The sequence below is a fragment of the Entelurus aequoreus genome, linkage group LG28 (genome assembly GCF_033978785.1).
Source record: "Entelurus aequoreus isolate RoL-2023_Sb linkage group LG28, RoL_Eaeq_v1.1, whole genome shotgun sequence".
Classification (NCBI taxonomy): domain Eukaryota; kingdom Metazoa; phylum Chordata; class Actinopteri; order Syngnathiformes; family Syngnathidae; genus Entelurus; species Entelurus aequoreus.
The window spans coordinates 32,938,594-32,961,220 of NC_084758.1; the positions used below are offsets into that span (position 1 = coordinate 32,938,594).

Genomic DNA, 22,627 nt, shown 5'->3' on the forward strand with positions numbered 1-22,627 from the left:
TGTCATTCATTTATTAGGATTATTTTACTTTGTGTTCGTGTTGTCAATTTGCATTATTTTAAGTCTTGTCATTCATTTATCAGGATTATTTTACTTTGTGTTTGTGTTGTCACTTTGCATTATTTTTAGTCTTGTCATTCATTTATTAGGATTATTTTACTTTGTGTTCGTGTTGTCACTTTGCATTATTTTAAGTCTTGTCATTCATTTATTAGGATTATTTTACTTTGTGTTCGTGTTGTCACTTTGCATTATTTTAAGTCTTGTCATTCATTTATTAGGATTATTTTACTTTGTGTTCATGTTGTCACTTTGCATTATTTTTAGTCTTGTCATTCATTTATTAGGATTATTTTACTTTGTGTTCATGTTGTCACTTTGCATTATTTTTAGTCTTGTCATTCATTTATTAGGATTATTTTACTTTGTGTTCATGTTGTCACTTTGCATTATTTTTAGTCTTGTCATTCATTTATTAGGATTATTTTACTTTGTGTTCGTGTTGTCACTTTGCATTATTTTAAGTCTTGTCATTCATTTATCAGGATTATTTTACTTTGTGTTTGTGTTGTCACTTTGCATTATTTTTAGTCTTGTCATTCATTTATTAGGATTATTTTACTTTGTGTTCGTGTTGTCACTTTGCATTATTTTAAGTCTTGTCATTCATTTATTAGGATTATTTTACTTTGTGTTCATGTTGTCACTTTGCATTATTTTTAGTCTTGTCATTCATTTATTAGGATTGTTTTACTTTGTGTTTATGTTGTCACTTTGCATTATTTTAAGTCTTGTCGTTCATTTATTAGGATTGTTTTACTTTGTGTTCATGTTGTCACTTTGCATTTTTTTGAGTCTTGTCGTTTATTATGATTATTTAAAATCTCGTCAGCGTGAATTTATTAAAATGATTTTTAGTCTAGTCACCCTTAATTTATTACGATTATTTTTAGTCTAGTCAGCGTTAAATTAAGATTATTTTTAGTCTACTCAGCGTTAATTTATTAAGATTATTTTTAGTCTAGTCAGCGTCAATTTATTAAGAGTATTATAAATCTCGTCAGCGTTAATTTATTTAAATGATTTTAAGTCTAGTCAGCGTTAAATTAAGATTATTTTTAGTCTGGTCAATTTTAATTTATTAAGATTATTTTGAGTCTATTCAGTGTTAAATTAAGATTATTTGTAGTCTAGTCAATGTTATTTTATTAAGATTATTTTTAGTCTAGTCAGCGTTAAATTATTAAGATTATTTTTAGTCTAGTCAGCGTTAAATTAAGATTATTTTTAGTCTAGTCAATGTTAATTTATTAAAATTATTTTTAGTCTAGTCAGTGTTAATTTATTAAAATTTGTTTTAGTCTAGTCAGCATTAATTTATTAAGATTATATTCAGTCTAGTCAACGTTAATTTATTAGGATTTATTTTAGTCTAGTCAGCGTTAATTTATGAAGGTTATTTTTAGTCTAGTCAGCGTTAATTTATTAAGATTATTTTACATCTAGTCAGCGTTAATTTATTAAGATTATTTTTTATCTAGTCAGCGTTAATTTATTAGGATTATTTTACATCTGGTCAGCTTTAATTTAGTAATATTTTTTTTAGTCTAGTCACCATTAATTTATTAAAATAATGTATTAATATTTTTCTTTGTATAGTCAGTGTTAGTTTTTTAAAGTTCATTTTTAGTCTAGTCAGTGTTAATTTATTAGGATTATTTTTAGTCTAGTCAGTGCTTTAATTTATTAGGATTATTTTTAGTCCAGTCAGTGTTAATTTATCAGGATTATTTTAGTCTAGTCAGCGTTAATTTATTAAAGATTATTTTTAGGCTAATCAGCGTTAATATATTAGGAATATTTTTAGTCTAGTCAGCGTTAATTTATTAATATTATTTTTAGTTTAGTCAGTGTTAATGTATTATTATTTTTAGTCTAGTCAGTGTTAATGTATTAATATTATTTTTAGTCTAGTCAGCGTTCATTTATTAAGATTATTTTTAGTCTAGTCAGTGTTAGTTTATTATTATTTTTAGTCTAGTCAGTGCTAATTTATTATTTAAATTTTTTGTTTAGTCAGCGTTAATTTATTAATATTATTTTTGGTTTAGTCAGTGTTCATTTATTACGATTAATTTTAGTCTAGTCTGGGGTAATTTATTAATATACATTTTAGTTTAGTCAGCGTTAATTTATTAGCATAATTTTTTGTTTAGTCAGTGTTAATTTATTAAGATTATTTTTAGTCTGGCCAGCGTTAATCTATTAATATTATTTTTAGTGTAGTCAGTGTTAATTGTGTACGTTAGAATGATATGTGATAAATAAGGTGAGCGAGTCTTTTCCTGTCAGCTCAATCGCTGCACTTTGCCTCAGGCTGCCTTCACGGTCCTAATTAGTGCGTGTGTGTGTGTGTGTGTGTGTGTGTGTGTGTGTGTGTGTGTGTGTGTGTGTGTGTGTGTGTGTGTGTGTGTGTGTGTGTGTGTGTGTGTGTGTGTGTGTGTGTGTGTGTGTGTGTGTGTGTGTGTGCGCGCGCGTGTGCGTGCGTGTGCTGCAGTTCTATCAATACATGCTTAATGGTCTCTCTCTCAATGCAGCAGCTTCTGAGAGATGCTGGAACTTGATGGATGACTTCTAGATGGATGATTGATACATGGATGCATCGATATGTCAATGGATGAGTGATGGATGGATGGATGAGTGATGAATGGACCATGGATGGATGTTTGCTGGATGGATGAGTGATGGGTGCATGGACCATGGATGGATGAATGATGATAGATGGGTGAGTGATGGATGAATTATTGATGAACAGATGATGGATGGAGGATTTTCCTTCACAGAGGTATAACAATAGTTTTATAAAAATAGTCCACTATTATACTTGTAGAACACTTTTCTACCTTCAAGTACTCAAAGCACTTGACACTATTTACACACCCCCACACACACACACACACACACACACACACACACACACACACACACACACACACACACACACACACACACACACACACACACACACACACACACACACCACACACTCCCACGCACTCCCACACACACCCACACTCCCACACACACCCACACACTCCCACGCACTCCCACACTCACCCACACTCACCCACACACCCACACTCCCACACACTCCCACACACTCCCACACTCTCCCACACACTCCCACACACACCCACACTCCCACACACACTCCCACACTCTCCCACACTCTCCCACACACTCCCACACTCTCCCACACACTCCCACACACTCCAACACACTCCCACACACACCCACACTCTCCCACACTCTCCCACACACTCCCACTCACACACACTCCCACACACACCCACACTCCCACACTCCCACACACTCCCACACAGACCCACACTCTCCCACACACTCCCACACTCTCCCACACTCTCCCACACTCTCCCACACACTCCCACACACACCCACACTCCCACACTCCCACACACTCCCACACTCTCCCACACACTCCCACACACACCCACACTCCCACACACTCCCACACACACCCACACTCCCACACACTCCCACACACTCCCACACACATCCACACACCCACACTCCCACACTCTCCCACACTCTCCCACACACTCCCACACACACCCACACTCTCCCACACTCTCCCACACGCTCCCACACACACCCACACACTCCCACACTCCCACACACACCCACACACTCGCACACACTCGCACACACTCCCACACACACCCACACACCCACACTCCCACACACTCCCACACACTCCCACGCACTCCCACACGCACCCACACTCTCCCACACTCTCCCACACACTCCCACACACACCCACACACACCCACACTCTCCCACACACAACCACACACGACACACAACCACACTCCCACACACTCCCACACACACCCACACTCCCACACACTCCCACACTCCCACACTCCCACACTCCCACACACTCCCACACACAGAATCAATGGAAGTTTGGCAGCAGCAGGCAGTAAATGAGCAAAAGAAATGAGTCGTGCGAGGCCGGCTGTGGCGCACATAAACAAGGCGGGACCGGCTGTGGCGCACATAAACGAGGCGGGACCGGCTGTGGCGCACATAAACGAGGCGGGACCGGCTGTGGCGCACAGAAACGAGGCGGGACCGGCTGTGGCGCACAGAAACGAGGCGGGACCGGCTGTGGCGCACATAAACGAGGCGGGACCGGCTGTGGCGCACATAAACGAGGCGGGACCGGCTGTGGCGCACACAAACGAGGCGGGATCGGCTGTGGCGCACAGAAACGAGGCGGGACCGGCTGTGGCGCACACAAACGAGGCGGGATCGGCTGTGGCGCACAGAAACGAGGCGGGACCGGCTGTGGCGCACACAAACGAGGCGGGACCGGCTGTGGCGCACACAAACGAGGCGGGACCGACTGTGGCGCACACAAACGAGGCGGGACCGGCTGTGGCGCACACAAACGAGGCGGGACCGGCTGTGGCGCACACAAACGAGGCGGGACCGGCTGTGGCGCACACAAACGAGGCGGGACCGGCTGTGGCGCACATAAACGAGGCGGGACCGGCTGTGGCGCACATAAACGAGGCGGGACCGGCTGTGGCGCACATAAACGAGGCGGGACCGGCTGTGGCGCACACAAACGAGGCGGGACCGGCTGTGGCGCACACAAACGAGGCGGGACCGACTGTGGCGCACACAAACGAGGCGGGACCGGCTGTGGCGCACACAAACGAGGCGGGACCGGCTGTGGCGCACACAAACGAGGCGGGACCGGCTGTGGCGCACACAAACGAGGCGGGACCGGCTGTGGCGCACATAAACGAGGCGGGACCGGCTGTGGCGCACATAAACGAGGCGGGACCGGCTGTGGCGCACATAAACGAGGCGGGACCGGCTGTGGCGCACAGAAACGAGGCGGGACCGGCTGTGGCGCACAGAAACGAGGCGGGACCGGCTGTGGCGCACATAAACGAGGCGGGACCGGCTGTGGCGCACAGAAACGAGGCGGGACCGGCTGTGGCGCACAGAAACGAGGCGGGACCGGCTGTGGCGCACACAAACGAGGCGGGATCGGCTGTGGCGCACACAAACGAGGCGGGACCGGCTGTGGCGCACACAAACGAGGCGGGACCGACTGTGGCGCACACAAACGAGGCGGGACCGGCTGTGGCGCACACAAACGAGGCGGGACCGGCTGTGGCGCACACAAACGAGGCGGGACCGGCTGTGGCGCACACAAACGAGGCGGGACCGGCTGTGGCGCACACAAACGAGGCGGGACCGGCTGTGGCGCACACAAACGAGGCGGGACCGGCTGTGGCGCACACAAACGAGGCGGGACCGGCTGTGGCGCACACAAACGAGGCGGGACCGGCTGTGGCGCACACAAACGAGGCGGGACCGGCTGTGGCGCACACAAACGAGGCGGGACCGGCTGTGGCGCACACAAACGAGGCGGGACCGGCTGTGGCGCACACAAACGAGGCGGGACCGGCTGTGGCGCACACAAACGAGGCGGGACCGGCTGTGGCGCACACAAACGAGGCGGGACCGGCTGTGGCGCACACAAACGAGGCGGGACCGGCTGTGGCGCACACAAACGAGGCGGGACCGGCTGTGGCGCACATAAACGAGGCGGGACCGGCTGTGGCGCACACAAACGAGGCGGGACCGGCTGTGGCGCACACAAACGAGGCGGGACCGGCTGTGGCGCACACAAACGAGGCGGGACCGGCTGTGGCGCACACAAACGAGGCGGGACCGGCTGTGGCGCACAGAAACGAGGCGGGACCGGCTGTGGCGCACACAAACGAGGCGGGACCGGCTGTGGCGCACACAAACGAGGCGGGACCGGCTGTGGCGCACACAAACGAGGCGGGACCGGCTGTGGCGCACATAAACAAGGTGAGCAGCGGCGAGGAGGACGACGCTTATCGATCACAGAGGAAGCTCACCGGAGCGCGACTCCCCTTGAATCTAATCGGCGAACGCACGCGACAAGGTGATTGATTCTCCCGTGACGTCCTCTTGGCGTCGATAGCAAGAATCGCTGCGTCGGCTGACAGTTTCTTCCTGTGCTTCAGAGCGCTGCCACTAGGGGCGCCCAAACGCTAACATGCAACACCACTCAAAGAACACTATATTGCCAAAAGTATTTGGCCACCTGCCTTCACTCACATATGAACTTGAAGTGTCATCCCATTCCTAACCCATAGGGTTCAATATGACCTTTTGCAGCTATTACAGCTTCAACTCTTCTGGGAAGGCTGTCCACAAGGTTGCGGAGTGTGTTTATAGCATACTTGCCAACCCTCCCGTTTTTAGCGGGAGAATCCCGGTATTCAGCGCCTCTCCCGACAACCTCCCGGCAGAGATTTTCTCCCGACAAACTCCGGTATTCAGCTGGAGCTGGAGGCCACGCCCCCTCCAGCTCAATGCGGACCTGAGACTGAGTGGGGACAGCCTGTTCTCACGTCCGCTTTCCCACAATATAAACAGCTTGCCTGCCCAATGACGTCATAACATCTAGGGCTTTTAGAGAGTAGAGTGCACAACTGCGCACACAACAAGGAGACGAAGCAGAAGAACGAGTGAATTACAGACATGGCGACGCCGTCGACGAGCAAGATGAAGAAATACGCTTCCAAGTTCCAAAACGACTGGAAACAAGAATTTCAGTTCATCCAGGACACTTCGAAGGGGAAGGTGTATGTTGCCTGTAAATATGTAGAACAGACTTCTCCATTGAACACGGTGGCCGAAATGATATACTCATCATGAACGGAGAAGTCAAACAGGACAATACTGCCATCTAATGGATAGCCACCGGAACACTAGAATTCACTGAAAGTCAAGTATTTCATATATATATATATATATATATATATATATATATATATATATATATATATATATATATATATATATATATATATATATATATATATAAAATACTCGAGTTGGTGAATTCTAGCTGTAAATTACCACGCCCCCAAACACGCCACCCCCCACCCCCACCCCCTACCCCCCACCTCCCGATATTGGAGGTCTCAAGGTTGGCAAGTATGGTTTGTAGGAATTTTCCATCATTCTTCCAAAAGCACATTGGTGAGGTCACACACTGATGTTGGTGGAGAAGGCCTGGCTCTCTGTCTCCGTTCTAATTCATCTCAAAGGTGTTCAGGTCAGGACTCTGTGCAGGCCAGTCAAGTTCATCCACACCAGACTCTGTCACCCATGTCTTTATGGAAACTTTGCTTTGTGCACTGGTGCACAGTCATGTTGGAAGAGGAAGGGGCCCGCTCCAAAACTGTTCCCACAAGGTTGGGAGCATGGAATTGTCCAAAATGTTTCGGTATCCTGGAGCATTCAAAGTTCCTTTCACTGGAACCAAGGGGCCATTACCAGAACCCCACCACACACAGCTGATAATGTTCCTACCAGCCCACGGGCCCAAGAGAAAGAGCATAGGCATCGCGGGACGGTATAGCTCGGTTGGTAGAGCGGCCGTGCCAGCAACTTGAGGGTTGCAGGTTCGATCCCCGCTTCCGCCATCCTAGTCACTGCCGTTGTGTCCTTGGGCAAGACACTTTACCCACCTGCTCCCAGTGCCACCCACACTGGTTTAAAATGTAACTTAGATATTGGGTTTCACAATGTAAAGCGCTTTGAGTCACTTGAGAAAAAGCGCTATATAAATGTAATTCACTTCACTTCACTTCATTTGAGGGAAGCCCTCAAAACCTGTGGTCACCCCAGTTGGTGGTCGTTTGTGAAAAGTGCATCCAATTCCAGAAATAACAAGAACGGAGTGGATGAGGAGGAAAAAGGTGACATATTGTCATTCCATATGTATCAGGTCTATCTGAGGAAGTCAGAAGAGTTTCTAACCAACACAACATCTCAGTACACTTCAAAGCTGGCAACACCCTGAGACAGAGACTGGTGCATACTAGAGACCGCACACCCCACACCCACAAAAACAATCTGGTGTATGGTATCCAGTGTAATGATGAATGCACTGGTTCATATAATAGGGAAACAAAACAACCGCTATGGCACAGCATAGACGGGCAAAGTCTTCAGGCCAAGACTCCGCGGTCTACCTGCACCTCCGGGAGAAACAGCACACCTTTGACAACAATCATGTACCCACTTTGGACAGGGAGGCCGAATGGTACCAGAGAGGAGTGAGGGAAGCCATCTAAGTCAAGGTTGAAAAACCATCCCTGAACAGAGGAGGTGGTCTGCGACACCACCTGTCTCCCACATACAACACTGTCCTTTCAACCTTACCTAAAAGACTCCGCAATTTAGCCTCCAACACATAACAGGAGTTAGAAACATTCTGTTCACAGAGGGTGACCACAATGACATTTGTTTACAGCTGAAAGGAATGCTAACATGGGTGACTCCGACTATTTTGGACTGGTAGTAGTCGATCCACAGCGATCGTTCGGCCACACCTCAATGCTAACGAGGGGAAATTACACTTCAACGGCTGTCGTTGGCGTTGACAGTTAGGATTGTTTACATCTCAACAGTGGTTTTTCTCACTACGATAGGGCGAAACCATCCTTGCCCATTCTTGGTTTTGGAGTATAAATATTTGGGGTTTTGGCACCAGCCGCTAGACTAGATCTGACCGATCTAAGTCAAAGACTATGGTGAATGGTAAATGGGTTGTACTTGTATAGCGCTTTTCTACCTTTTTAAGGAACTCAAAGCGCTTTGACACATTCACCCATTCGCACACACACATTCACACATTCACACACTGATGGCGCTAACCAGGCCCACCAGGAGCAAGGGTGGAGTGTCTTGCTCAAGGACACAACGGACGTGACTAGGATGGTAGAAGGTGGGGATTGAACCAGTAACCCTCAGATTGCTGGCACGGCCACTCTCCCAACTTCGCCACGCCGTCCCCTAGACTAGATCTGACCAATCTAAGTCTAAGACTAGATGTGACCAATCTAAGTCCAAGACTAGATCTGACCGGGGTAAATCACACCTTTTTTTGATTGATTGAAACTTTTATTAGTAGATTGCACAGTACCTATTCCGTACAATTGACCACTAAATGGTAACACCCGAATACGTTTTTCAACTTGTTTAAGTCGGGGTCCACGTTAATCAATTCATGGTTCACCTAACCTTATCCGTGTCTACACACAACAATGCCACCGTTTAAGACCCCCGCCCCACTCCGTCCGCCGGCGCAACGCGACCTAGTACGCATGCGCGGAAAATACGTACGTCATAGTCACCTCCAGTGTTGCTTTGTGTGCAAGTCCTTAAATTTTACTTATCTGAACAATATCCAGTGTTGAGGGTATTTTAATGAACTGGAATCCAGTGTGCTGTGGGGCCCTATTGTGGTGAATCACACCTGAGACATCATACATTAATCAAATCTTTATTAGACACGTGAATAATATGACAAAGAACATTTTACATCAATCAAACTAGGGATCTAGATATCTGGTCAGGACACTCCTCACTCTTTTGCCTTCACCTTCATTGTCCATTCCTTTTTGGTGACTTTATAAACTCTGGACCTAGACGTTGAGTCCGCGACATACATGGCGGACAATAACTGATACAGTCTGCTTTGCCAGTCCAAAAGCATTCGCCGTTTTCCGTAGTCTTCCCTCGACGGCCAGGTAATACAAAGCACTAAGTAGCGTCACAGCTGACCCGGACATTGGAAAGTTCTCTTGCCGTCTGAGAAGTGTTGTATCCCAAATAGCTGCAATGGCTTTCTCTTAAGGTATTCATGTGGGATTTCCACAAGCGTCTGTACATGTAGAAGAAGGAGAAACACGGGCACGTCTGGATGACTCACCTCCATAGTTCCAGTGGTTAGCTCCGGGTTACGAAACCGCTTTATTATAAAGCTGGCTGTGGCGCGTTCTTTCTGACGTCACTTCCTGTGTGGGAAGTGACGTCACTGGTGTCACTTCCTCTCCGAACTCAGTTTGTAAACGATCAATGAGTCCATACAAAGCTAAGAGCCGGAGATTCACATGGCGCACTTACCCGTGTAAAAAATTGTCCGAGGAGGGGACCTTAAACTCTGGTTTAGTGTGGCTGAAACAGGGTTTCGGCTAAATAATTATTCCTTTAAAGGGTTGAATGACTTAGTGTAGACATGGCCTAAGTCTAAGACTAGATCTGACCAATCTAAGTCAATGATCATGAACTAATGAAGTCTACTTGGATGAGAGGCCAAACGTCTTCTAAGACAGTCCTGTTGTGATCCATTAAACACTCTGAGACTACCATTTATTTTGTTCAAACAATTATTTGTAGCATTCAATACCACAAATACAATCTGAGGCCAAAGAAGTTGATCCAGCAAATGCGAGTAAATACTCAACATTATTTTTTACATCACTTCATACTACTGTCGTCATTTGTAGTATATTTTATTGCATTGTTTTTTATATTCGATTCACAATCTAAAAGTTTCTTTTACTTTTTAAAAGGCGTTTTATATATCAAAATGGTGCCGTTTTTGGTGCCAAACAATTGATTTAATTTAATTTTATTGGGGAATGCTGTTTTGAAATAGGAGTGTTTTGATTGAAACATGCGACATCATTGATCAAAGCTTCTGACAAATACTGAAGAATTTTATAACACAGCTGAGGGTGTTATGATGCTATTATGATGCTTTTCTTATCGAGGTTGGTACACTCGCTAGGCAAGAGAAGCCAGAAACCTGAGACCAAGTGGTTGGTAAAAAGTCTTGTTCTCAGGTAGGATTCTGTTGTAAATACTATGAATATGTATTTGGTATTGACATTCAAAATAGGCGTGGAAATCCATTTGTTTTGCATTACACTTTTAATTTACAGTAAAGTGAAAGTATGCTTCAATAATCCATGATCATAATTATGGATATGCAATATTGGTTGTTTTGTGTCAACCACAATGACAACCTTTGTTCTCCACGGCTGAGTAGGCGGTACGTGACAAAGTTCGTTGTTGCGGCGACTTGTGAGCGCCCAGTTTGAGAGGTGATGTGCGTCATTGTTGTATTTCTGTACCAGTTGATGAGCACATAGGTCGATGACAAATGTTCACGTTTTCCACATCGTTTTCGACCGTTTATCTGATTGATCGCGTTGAAGCGTCAAAACGTTCCCCAATATTACCGGTTTTACTGTAAATCATACTTTTCATGTTTGTATGCCCCATATTTTTCAACTAATTTCAACCATTTCACCGTTAAAACATTTGTCTTAAATAGGACAGTATTTTTTTAACACCCAAAATTCCCCATTTTTTAAAAGTATTCATGATTCTCCAAAATATTGGACAATATAATTGGTACCCAACAAAGCAACCAAGAGAGCCGACTCCATCCTCGGCCGCCCACCAACTCTCGGCCAGTGTCCATGGATGAGCGAGGATGCGTCCGAGGAGACCGAGGTGTCCTATACCTGCTCTTCCAGCGAAGACACTGTGAAGCTCGTCCGTCCCGGCGCCCAGCGCCAGCTCCGCAGCCCTGTCTCTTCATCCACATCTCCAGTCTCTCCAAACGGACTCTGGTGTGGCAGAGACCCAGCAGTTGGCTCCCGGGAGGCAGTTCCAGAAGTTCACAGAAAAAGCACTGCAGAAGTCACGAAAGTGCCACCCCTTGTCACACAGTCCCAAAGGGTCCCCAACCAAAAGGCAAAAAAACCCCGCATGAAAACACGAGGGAAACATCAGGAACACAAAAGGATGACACAAGAGCACAGAGCTCCTGCTACCAGCAGCCAGCTCAGCGGCGCCATCTTGGAAAATAAATAAATAAATCCACGCCCAATTTCTACAGAAATTGTATTTTCTAGTTGTGCTTGTTCCGAAGATGTTTTCATGTGTGCTTGTGTTCACAGACCAGATCACAGAAGACGTTGAACCATGGCGATCATGAACCCACCAATCATCAAATCCATCCTCTCGGTCTTCATCATTGGAATCATCTCCATCCTGACCTTCATCCTGTTGGCCTTCGTCATTGGACTCCTCTACATCCCAGCATCAAAAAACTCTGTCATGACTGCTTGGATTGAGAAATACCAGCCTTCGTTTTACGTAAAACTACTCTTTTACACTTTATTTGCATACATGGATGCTGAGAACTGGATCAAGTTGACCCAAAACATGTCCTCCTACAGAACAGACAGACTACGGAGAACTTCAAGGAAATTGAGGTAAACGACACTTTTTTCACCTGGATAAAGGTTAGACCCTGGTCATTGTCTCTTGTAGAAAATCAGGCAAAGCCTGGGTGGGGTGAAGGCTCAGGAAGACTATGTGGAGAAGATGAAGACTCTGGAAGAACAAGTGGAAAAGATGAACACTCCAGAAGAAAGTGTGGACGAGATTAAATATCAGATAGCAAAAAAATGGGAAATTGAGGTAAAAACACATGTTGACACTTGGTTAAAGGGTTAGAAGCTGACCTTCATCTTTAGGAACTCACGCCACTTGTGGACACGATGAAGACTCTGGAACTACGTCTGGACCAGATGAAGACTCTGGACGAAGTTGTGGACAAGATGAAAGATCAGATTGCAGAAACTGCAAGCAAAAAAGACGTTGAGGTAATAAAAGAAATGAGAAAAATTGAGGCACAAAACACATTTTCAGATCCTGATCATTTTCCCACGCAACTTGTCAACATAATGAAGACGCGCATGGACCGGATGAAGAGTCTGGAAGGAAGCGTGGGCGAGATAAACGATCAGATTGCGAAAGCTGCCAAAAAGACAGACGTTGAGGTAAAAAAACAAATGCTTTGTTAAAGGGCGACGCTGATTATTGTCTCTTGTAGAAGTTCACGCCACTTGTGGACACTGTGAAGGCTCTGAGCCAACGTCTGGACAAGATGGAGACTCTGGAAGAGAATGTGGACACGATGAAATGTCAGATTGCAACAGATGCAAACAAAAAGGAAATTGAGGTAAAAAAACAGTTACACTTTCAAAAAAGGGTCATCTTGATCGTTTTCTGACGTCACTTGTCGACATGGTGAAGACTCTGGGACAAGGTCTGGACCAGATGAAGACTCTGAAAGAAGGTGTGGACAACATGAAAGATCAGATTGCAGAAACTGCAAACAACATTGAGGTAAAACAAACAACTCACATCTTGGTTAAAGGGTTAGAGTAGACCCTGATCCTTTACTCCTGTAGGAACTCGGGCCACTTGTGGACAAGTTGAAGACTGAACGAGCATCTAGACCGAGTGGACAATCAGTTTGCAAAAGCTGCAAACATCTGTGGAAAGGACGCAGATATGATTAAGAGTTCTTTCTTTTTAGATAGCCATGTTAGAGCAGCACCCAGTATTTTTCCTCTGTGTATTCTACCAGTTTCTTTAGACATTTCAGATGCCTGGTTAAGGGTCGTAAACCATCGGAATGTGAAGACAACCCCCACATCTCTCTCTTATCGGTGTTGAGAGGGGAGGAGATGGGGGCTTTCTTTGTGTGAAATGAGTTGCCCTTTCCTTTGGAATGCCAGATCAACGAGACCAGCCGATACGAATGTATTGATTGAGTTGACCTCCCAAAGCTTTGGAATAAAACTAGAAAATATTCTGTCTTGACGGTCCTTCTTACTCAGCATATATGTCATCAAAAGAACTCGGGATTGACCAGTAACTTAGATTCCCTGGGAGGAAGAACTGGTCTGACGCAACACATCCCAAAGAAAATGTATGTAAAACACCGCAAGACTTCATTTGCAGACCTAAATGGGAGACCAATGAACATGTTCTCCCGCAGAGACGCCGAACAACGGTGGAGGCGCTGGAGAGGAAGAACCAAGACACCACGGTGAGGTTCCCAGCCACGATGGAAAATGGAGGGGTCTATGTGACCAGCGAAACAAATGCCAGACTGATCTACAAAAAGGTGCTGATCAACGGCTATGACGCCCATCACAGGTATGATGTCACCTCATGGCTAACTCAGAGTGGTACAGCACCACTAGGCGGCACTAACTCCACTCGATGCTCCTCCTGCAGGGTTTTTACAGTCCCCATCAAGGGCATCTACTTCGCCACCTTCACCTGCGGCGTCGAAAAAGGAAATCTGTACGCTGGGTTGCACGCCAACGCGAGGATGGTGTCGGTGCGGGACATGAACTCTTTGGGAGGTCGCAGCGCCACCAACAGCATGATGTTGAGATTGGAGGTGAACGAGCAGCTCCACGTGGAGGTGTATCAAAATTGTTTCTGCAGCTCCAGCGACGAGACCACTTTCAGCGTGTTTCTCCTCAAGAGAACGTGAAGGACATTGGAGGGGTGACAAGTCTTCTTTCTGACCTACAGGTTGGCACTCGGACCTGGCAGTGGCCCCGGGTCAGAGTGTCCACCAGCATCCAGCGAGCCCGCTCCTGTTGGACACCTGCTGGGTGGCTTTTCTGCTCGGCACTCACATTATCTTCCTCGAGTTGATTGATGGTTACTACGTGTGTGTTTATGTTGATGTAAATAGTTCATTGGTCCAGGGACATGTGACGAGAACATGTTTGTTGTTTTCGGTTTATTTCCAATACCGTATTTTTCGGAGTATAAGTCGCTCCGGAGTATAAGTCGCACCGGCCGAAAATGCATAATAAAGGAGGAAAAAAACATATATAAGTCGCACTGGAGTATAAGTCGCATTTTTGGGGGAAATGTATTTGATAAAAGCCAACACCAAGAATAGACATTTGAAAGGCAATTTAAAATAAATAAAGAATAGTGAACAACAGGCTGAATAAGTACGTTATATGAGGCATAAATAACCAACTGAGAACGTGCCTGGTATGTTAACGTAACATATTATGGTAAGAGCCATTCAAATAACTAACATATAGAACATGCTATACGTTTACCAAACAATCTGTCACTCCTAATCGCTAAATCCCATGAAATCTTATACGTCTAGTCCAGGGGTCGGCAACCCGCGGCTCCGGAGCCGCATGCGGCTCTTTCACCACTCTGATGCGGCTCAGCTGCATACTTGCCGACCCCCCCGATTTTCCCAGGAGATTTATGGATCTCAGTGCCTCTCCTAGATAACTCCCAGGGAAAATATAATCCTATTTTCACTCTAATTACTAAATTGAGGGAGTGCCCTAATTGCACTGTGGTAATAGTTCCCTATAGCATTTACAAACAGCATGACAGCCCAGCCACAAGTTGTATGAAGCTATTACTTGCACACATAGGAGACAGCAAAGCATACTTACTCATCAGCCACACAGCTTACACTGACGGTAGCCGTATCAAACAACTTTAACATTGTTACGTTACAAATATGCGCCACACTGTGAACCCACACCAAAAAAGAATGAAAAACACATTTCTGGAGAACATCCGCACCGTAACACAACATAAACACAACACAACCAATACCCAGAATCCCATGCAGCCCTAACTTTTCCGGTCTAAATTATACACCCCCGCTACCACCAAATCCCCCCACACATCAACCCCCCTTTTTGCCGATATCCAATATTCCGATATTGTCCAACTCTTTAATTACCGATACCGATGTCAACCGATATATGCAGTCGTGCAATTAACACATTATTATGCCTAATTTGGACAACCAGGTATGGTGAAGATAAGGTACTTTTTAAAAATAAAAATAAAATAAGATAGCTAAATTTAAAAAAAATTATTGAATAAAAAAGAAAGTAAAACAATATAAAAACAGTTACATAGAAACTAGTAATTAATGAAAATGAGTCAAATTAACTGTTAAAAGTTAGTACTATTAGTGGAGCAGCAGCACGCACAATCATGTGTGCTTACGGACTGTATCCCTTGCAGACTGTATTGATATATATTGATATATCATGTAGGAACCAGAATATTGATAACAGAAAGAAATGGGGGGAGGGGGGTTTTTTGGGTTGGTGCACTAATTGTAAGTGTATCTCGTGTTTTTTATGTTGATTTAATTAAAAAAAGAAAAAAAGAAGAAAAAAAAACGATACAGATAAAAAAAAAAAACGATACCGATAATTTCCGATATTACATTTTAACGCATTTATCGTCCGATAATATCGGCAGGCCGATATTATCGGACATCCCTAGTTGTAAGTTACATTTTTCTGTAAGGTTATATTTCTCTTCTGTAGAGAATGATTTTTGTACATTGTTGACTTTGCTTTGTACATAATTTGAGATGTTTGCAAACGCACCAAATCATCGAATTTCAATCTAGTGTTTGAACGTTCTCTATATCCAAAATGATGTATTGTTATAACTGATATGTTTTGGTCCACAACATACAAACCCCAAAAGCCGTGAAGTTGTCACGTTGTGTAAATGGTAAATAAAAACAATACAATGATTTGCAAATCCTTTCCAACTTCTATTCAATTGAATAAACTGCAAAGACAAGTCACTTAATGTTTGAACTAGTAAACTTTATTTTTTGCAAATATTAACTCATTTGGAATTTGATGCTGGCAACATGTTTCACAAAAGCTGGCACAAGTGGCAAAAAAGACTGAAAGTTGAGGAATGTTTATCAAAGACTTATTTGGAACATCCCACAGGTGAACAGGCTAATTGGGAACAGGTGGGTGCCATGATTGGGTATAAAAGCAGCTTCCATGAAATGCTCAGTCATTCACAAACAAGGACGGGGGCGAGGGTCACCACTTTGTCAACAAATGCCTGAGCAAATTGTTGAACAACATTTCTCAAGCAGCTATTGCAAGGAATTTAGGGATTTCACCATCTACGCTGCGTGATATCATCAAAAGGTTCAGAGAATCTGAAGAAATCACTGCACGTAAGCTACAATATTACGCACCTTGGATCCCTCAGGCAGTACTGCCATCAAAAAGCGACATCAGTGTGTAAAGGACATCACCACATGGGCTCAGGAACACTTCAGAAAGCCACTGTCAGTAACTACAGTTGGTCGCTACATCTGTACGTGCGAGTTAAAACTCTAATATGCAAAGCCAAAGGCATTTATCAACAACACCCAGAAACGTCGGCTTCGCAGGGCCCGAGCTCATCTAAGATGGACTGATGCAAAGTGGAAAAGTGTTCTGTGGTCTGACGAGTCCACATTTCAAATTGTTTTTGGAAACTGGACGTCGTGTCTTCCGGACCAAAGGGGGGAAAAAAAACATCCGTACTGTTATAGGTGCAAAGTGTAAAAGGCAGCATGTGTGATGGTATGGGGGTGTATTAGTGCCCAAGACATGGGTAACTTACACATCTGTGAAGGCACCATTAATGCTGAAAGGTACATACAACTTTTGGAGCAACATATGTTGCCATCCAAGCAATGTCTATTTTATGGACGCCCCTGCTTATTTCAGGAAGACAATGCCAAGCCACGTGTTACAACAGCGTGGCTTCGTAGTAAAAGAGTGCTGGTACTAGACTGGCCTGCCTGTAGTCCAGACTTGTCTCCCATTGAAAATGTGTGGTGCATTATGAAGTGTAAAACAGCACAAGGGAGACCCCCGGACTGTTGAACAACTTAAGCTGTACATCAAGCAAGAATGGGAAATTCCACTTCAAAAATGTGTCTCCTCAGTTTCCAAACCTTTACTGAGTGTTGTTAAAAGGAAAGGCCATGTAACACAGTGGTAAAAATGCCCCTGTACCAACTTTTTTGCAATGTGTTGCTGCCATTAAATTCTAAGTTCATGATTATTTGCAAAAAAGAATAACAAAGTTTGTCAGTGTGAACATGAAATATCTTGTCTTTGCAGTCTATTTTATTGAATATAAGTTGAAAAGGATTTGTTGTAATCTCTTTTTATTTACCATTTACACAACAGGACAACTTCACTGCTTTTGGCTTTTGTATTTTACTTTATTAATATTGAAATATTTCTTGCTACTTTATGTTGTATATTTTTTCTATCAGATTTCCAGTTCATTTTATCATCTATTATTACACCCAAAATGTGTTTTCTTTTACTCTTTCAATGTTTACTCCGTCTATTTCTATTTGTGTTTGACTTTCTCTTCTGTTACCAAATAGCATTATTTTATTTTTACAAAACACAGTTGTATCATCTGCAATTTATACTAACTATCCTTTGTAACTTTACAATTATAAATATAGAGATTGAACATTTTGGTCCCAGTGTTTGCTAAATACTGTGACTGTGTTTGCTAATTACTGTTTGAATATGTTTGCTAAATACTGTGACTGTGTTTGCTAATTACTATTTGATTATTTTTGCTAAATACTGTGACTGTGTTTGCTAATTAATGCTTGAAAATGCTTGCTAAATATTGTGACTGTGTTTGCTAATTACTGTTTGAATATGTTTGCTAATTACTGTTTCAATATGTTTGCTAAATACTGTGACTGTGTTTGCTAATTACTGTTTAAATATTGTTGCTAAATACTGTGACTGTGTTTGCTAATTATTGTTTAAGTATGTTTGCTAAATACTGTGACTGTTTAATTACTGTTTGAATATATTTGCTAAATACTGTGACTGTGTTTGCTAATTACTGTTTGAATATGTTTGCTAAATACTGTGACTGTGTTTGCTAATTACTGTTTGAATATGTTTGCTAAATACTGTGACTGTGTTTGCTCATTACTGTTTGAATATGTTTGCTAAATACTGTGACTGTGTTTGCTAATTACTGTTTCAATATGTTTGCTAAATACTGTGACTGTGTTTGCTAATTACTATTTGATTATTTTTGCTAAATACTGTGACTGTGTTTGCTAATTAATGCTTGAAAATGCTTGCTAAATATTGTGACTGTGTTTGCTAATTACTGTTTGAATATGTTTGCTAATTACTGTTTCAATATGTTTGCTAAATACTGTGACTGTGTTAGCTAATTACTGTTTAAATATTGTTGCTAAATACTGTGACTGTGTTTGCTAATTATTGTTTAAGTATGTTTGCTAAATACTGTGACTGTTTAATTACTGTTTGAATATATTTGCTAAATACTGTGACTGTGTTTGCTAATTACTGTTTGAATATGTTTGCTAAATACTGTGACTGTGTTTGCTAATTACTGTTTGAATATGTTTGCTAAATACTGTGACTGTGTTTGCTCATTACTGTTTGAATATGTTTGCTAAATACTGTGACTGTGTTTGCTAATTACTGTTTCAATATGTTTGCTAAATACTGTGACTGTGTTTGATAATTACTGTTTAAGTATGTTTGCTAAATACTGTGACTGTTTAATTACTGTTTGAATATATTTGCTAAATACTGTGACTGTGTTTGCTAATTACTACTACTATAATCAACATTCATGCTAGGCTAATTAAGCTCATTAGGACATATAAGTGATCATATTCTTTGTTGTATCTTGCAATAATTGTGTGCTTTACTGAAAGACAAATTATATCACAGTTTGTTGTGTAAGTTGAAAAAGTTTGACAAGTGCAGTTGTGTTACATCCAACACAAGTCAGTGTGACATCTCCATTGCGCACTTCTTTCACTCTTTGTGTAGTGAAGATGCACTCTTTGATTAGACTTTGTGTAACGTCCGTGTAGCGTGTGTGTAATGTGTGTGTAATGTGTGTGTAGTGTTTGTGTAGTGTGTGTGTAGTGTGTGTAGTGTGTGTGTAGTGTTTGTGTAATGTGTGTGTAGTGTGTGTGTAATGTGTGTGTAGTGTTTGTGTAATGTGTGTGTAGTGTGTGTGTAATACGTGTGTAGTGTTTGTGTAGTGTGTGTGTAATGTCCGTGTAGTGTGTGTAATGTGTGTGTAGTGTTTGTGTAGTGTGTGTAATGTGTGTGTAGTGTGTGTGTAATGTGTGTGTAGCATGCTTGTAGTGTGTGTCTACTGTGCGTGTAGTGTGCGTGTAGTGTGCGTGTAGTGTGTGTGTAGTGTGTGTGTAATGTGTGTAATGTCTGTGTAGTGTGTGTAATGTGTGTGTAGTGTGTGTGTAGTGTGTGTAGTGTTTGTGTAGTGTGTGTGTAATGTCCGTGTAGTGTGTGTAATGTGTGTGTAGTGTGTGTAGTGTGTGTGTAGTGTGTGTGTAATGTGTGTGTAGTATGCCTGTAGTGTGTGTCTATTGTGTGTGTAGTGTGCGTGTAGTGTGTGTAGTGTGTGTGTAGTGTGTGTGTAGTGTGTGTAGGGTGTGTGTAGTGTGTGTCTAATGTGTGTGTAGTGTTTGTGCAGTGTGTATGTAATGTCCGTGTAGTGTGTGTAATGTGTGTGTAGTGTTTGTGTAGTGTGTGTGTAATGTGTGTGTAGTGTTTGTGTAATGTGTGTGTAGTGTGTGTGTAATGTGTGTGTAGTGTGTGTGTAGTGTGTGTAGTGTGTGTGTCGTGTGTGTGTGTAGTGTTTGTGTAGTGTGTGTGTAATGTCCGTGTAGTGTGTGTAATGTGTGTGTAGTGTTTGTGTAGTGTGTGTGTGTAGTGTGTGTGTAATGTGTGTGTAGTATGCTTGTAGTGTGTGTCTATTGTGTGTGTAGTGTGCGTGTAGTGTGTGTAATGTGTGTGTAGTGTGTGTAGTGTGTGTGTAGTGTTTGTGTAGTGTGTGTCTAATGTGTGTGTAGTGTTTATGTAATGTCCGTGTAGTGTGTGTAATGTGTGTGTAGTGTTTGTGTAGTGTGTGTGTAATGGGTGTGTAGTGTGTGTGTAGTGTGTGTGTAAAGTGTGTGTAGTGTTTGTGTAATGTTTGTGTAGTGTGTGTAATGTGTGTGTAGTGTTTGTGTAGTGTGTGTGTAATGTGTGTGTAGTGTGTGTGTAGTATGCTTGTATTGTGTGTCTACTGTGTGTGTAGTGTGCGTGTAGTGTGTGTGTAATGTGTGTGTAGTGTGTGTGTAGTGTGCGTGTAGTGTAGTGTGCGTGTAGTGTGTGTGTAGTGTGTGTGTAATGTGTGTAATGTCCGTGTAGTGTGTGTAATGTGTGTGTAGTGTGTGTGTAGTGTGTGTAGTGTGTGTGTAATGTGTGTGTAGTGTGTGTGTAATGTCCGTGTAGTGTGTGTAATGTGTGTGTAGTGTTTGTGTAGTGTGTGTGTAGTGTGTGTGTAATGTGTGTGTAGTATGCTTGTAGTGTGTGTCTATTGTGTGTGTAGTGTGCGTGTAGTGTGTGTAATGTGTGTGTAGTGTGTGTGTAGTGTGTGTGTAGTGTGTGTAGTGTGTGTGTAGTGTTTGTGTAGTGTGTGTCTAATGTGTGTGTAGTGTTTGTGTAGTGTGTATGTAATGTCCGTGTAGTGTGTGTAATGTGTGTGTAGTGTTTGTGTAGTGTGTGTGTAATGTGTGTGTAGTGTTTGTGTAATGTGTGTGTAGTGTGTGTGTAATGTGTGTGTAGTGTTTGTGTAGTGTGTGTGTAATGTCTGTGTAGTGTGTGTAATGTGTGTGTAGTGTTTGTGTAGTGTGTGTAATGTGTGTGTAGTGTGTGTGTAATGTGTGTGTAGCATGCTTGTAGTGTGTGTCTACTGTGTGTGTAGTGTGCGTGTAGTGTGTGTGTAGTGTGCGTGTAGTGTATGTGTAGTGTGTGTAATGTCTGTGTAGTGTGTGTAATGTGTGTGTAGTGTGTGTAGTGTGTGTGTCGTGTGTGTGTAGTGTTTGTGTAGTGTGTGTGTAAGGTCTGTGTAGTGTGTGTAATGTGTGTGTAGTGTTTGTGTAGTGTGTGTAGTGTTTGTGTAGTGTGTGTCTAATGTGTGTGTAGTGTTTGTGTAGTGTGTATGTAATGTCCGTGTAGTGTGTGTAATGTGTGTGTAGTGTTTGTGTAGTGTGTGTGTGTAATGGGTGTGTAGTGTGTGTGTAAAGTGTGTGTAGTGTTTGTGTAGTGTGTGTGTAGTGTGTGTGTAATGTGTGTGTAGTATGCTTGTAGTGTGTGTCTATTGTGTGTGTAGTGTGCGTGTAGTGTGTGTAATGTGTGTGTAGTGTGTGTGTAGTGTGTGTAGTGTGTGTAGTGTTTGTGTAGTGTGTGTCTAATGTGTGTGTAGTGTTTGTGTAGTGTGTATGTAATGTCCGTGTAGTGTGTGTAATGTGTGTGTAGTGTTTGTGTAGTGTGTGTGTAATGTGTGTGTAGTGTTTGTGTAATGTGTGTGTAGTGTGTGTGTAATGTGTGTGTAGTGTTTGTGTAGTGTGTGTGTAATGTCTGTGTAGTGTGTGTGTAATGTGTGTGTAGTGTTTGTGTAGTGTGTGTAATGTGTGTGTAGTGTGTGTGTAATGTGTGTGTAGCATGCTTGTAGTGTGTGTCTACTGTGTGTGTAGTGTGCGTGTAGTGTGTGTGTAGTGTGCTTGTAGTGTATGTGTAGTGTGTGTAATGTCTGTGTAGTGTGTGTAATGTGTGTGTAGTGTGTGTGTCGTGTGTGTGTAGTGTTTGTGTAGTGTGTGTGTAATGTCCGTGTAGTGTGTGTAATGTTTGTGTAGTGTTTGTGTAGTGTGTGTAGTGTTTGTGTAGTGTGTGTCTAATGTGTGTGTAGTGTTTGTGTAGTGTGTATGTAATGTCCGTGTAGTGTGTGTAATGTGTGTGTAGTGTTTGTGTAGTGTGTGTGTGTAATGGGTGTGTAGTGTGTGTGTAAAGTGTGTGTAGTGTTTGTGTAATGTTTGTGTAGTGTGTGTAATGTGTGTGTAGTGTTTGTGTAGTGTGTGTGTAATGTGTGTAGTGTGTGTGTAATGTGTGTGTAGTATGCTTGT

At 43.1% G+C, this 22,627-nt stretch overlaps 1 protein-coding gene across 3 annotated transcripts in view; it reads left to right on the forward strand.

Annotated features, from left to right (window-relative positions):
* LOC133644976 (keratin, type II cytoskeletal 7-like) overlaps positions 1-13,753 on the forward strand; it is a 38,142-nt gene extending 24,389 nt beyond the window's left edge. For 2 of the 3 annotated variants that reach the window (XM_062039754.1, XM_062039755.1), the window contains exons 4-11: positions 11,904-12,102; positions 12,186-12,221; positions 12,280-12,429; positions 12,486-12,614; positions 12,702-12,791; positions 12,845-12,973; positions 13,048-13,140; positions 13,206-13,753. In XM_062039754.1, the coding sequence (XP_061895738.1) occupies positions 11,929-12,102; positions 12,186-12,221; positions 12,280-12,429; positions 12,486-12,614; positions 12,702-12,791; positions 12,845-12,973; positions 13,048-13,140; positions 13,206-13,316 (912 nt within the window). In that variant the 5' untranslated portion in view covers positions 11,904-11,928 and the 3' untranslated portion in view covers positions 13,317-13,753. Of the gene's footprint in view, positions 1-10,924; positions 10,988-11,903; positions 12,103-12,185; positions 12,222-12,279; positions 12,430-12,485; positions 12,615-12,701; positions 12,792-12,844; positions 12,974-13,047; positions 13,141-13,205 lie in introns of those variants that run through there. The other variant, XM_062039756.1, reaches the window with a different exon arrangement.
* Positions 13,754-22,627: the final 8,874 nt, after the last annotated feature.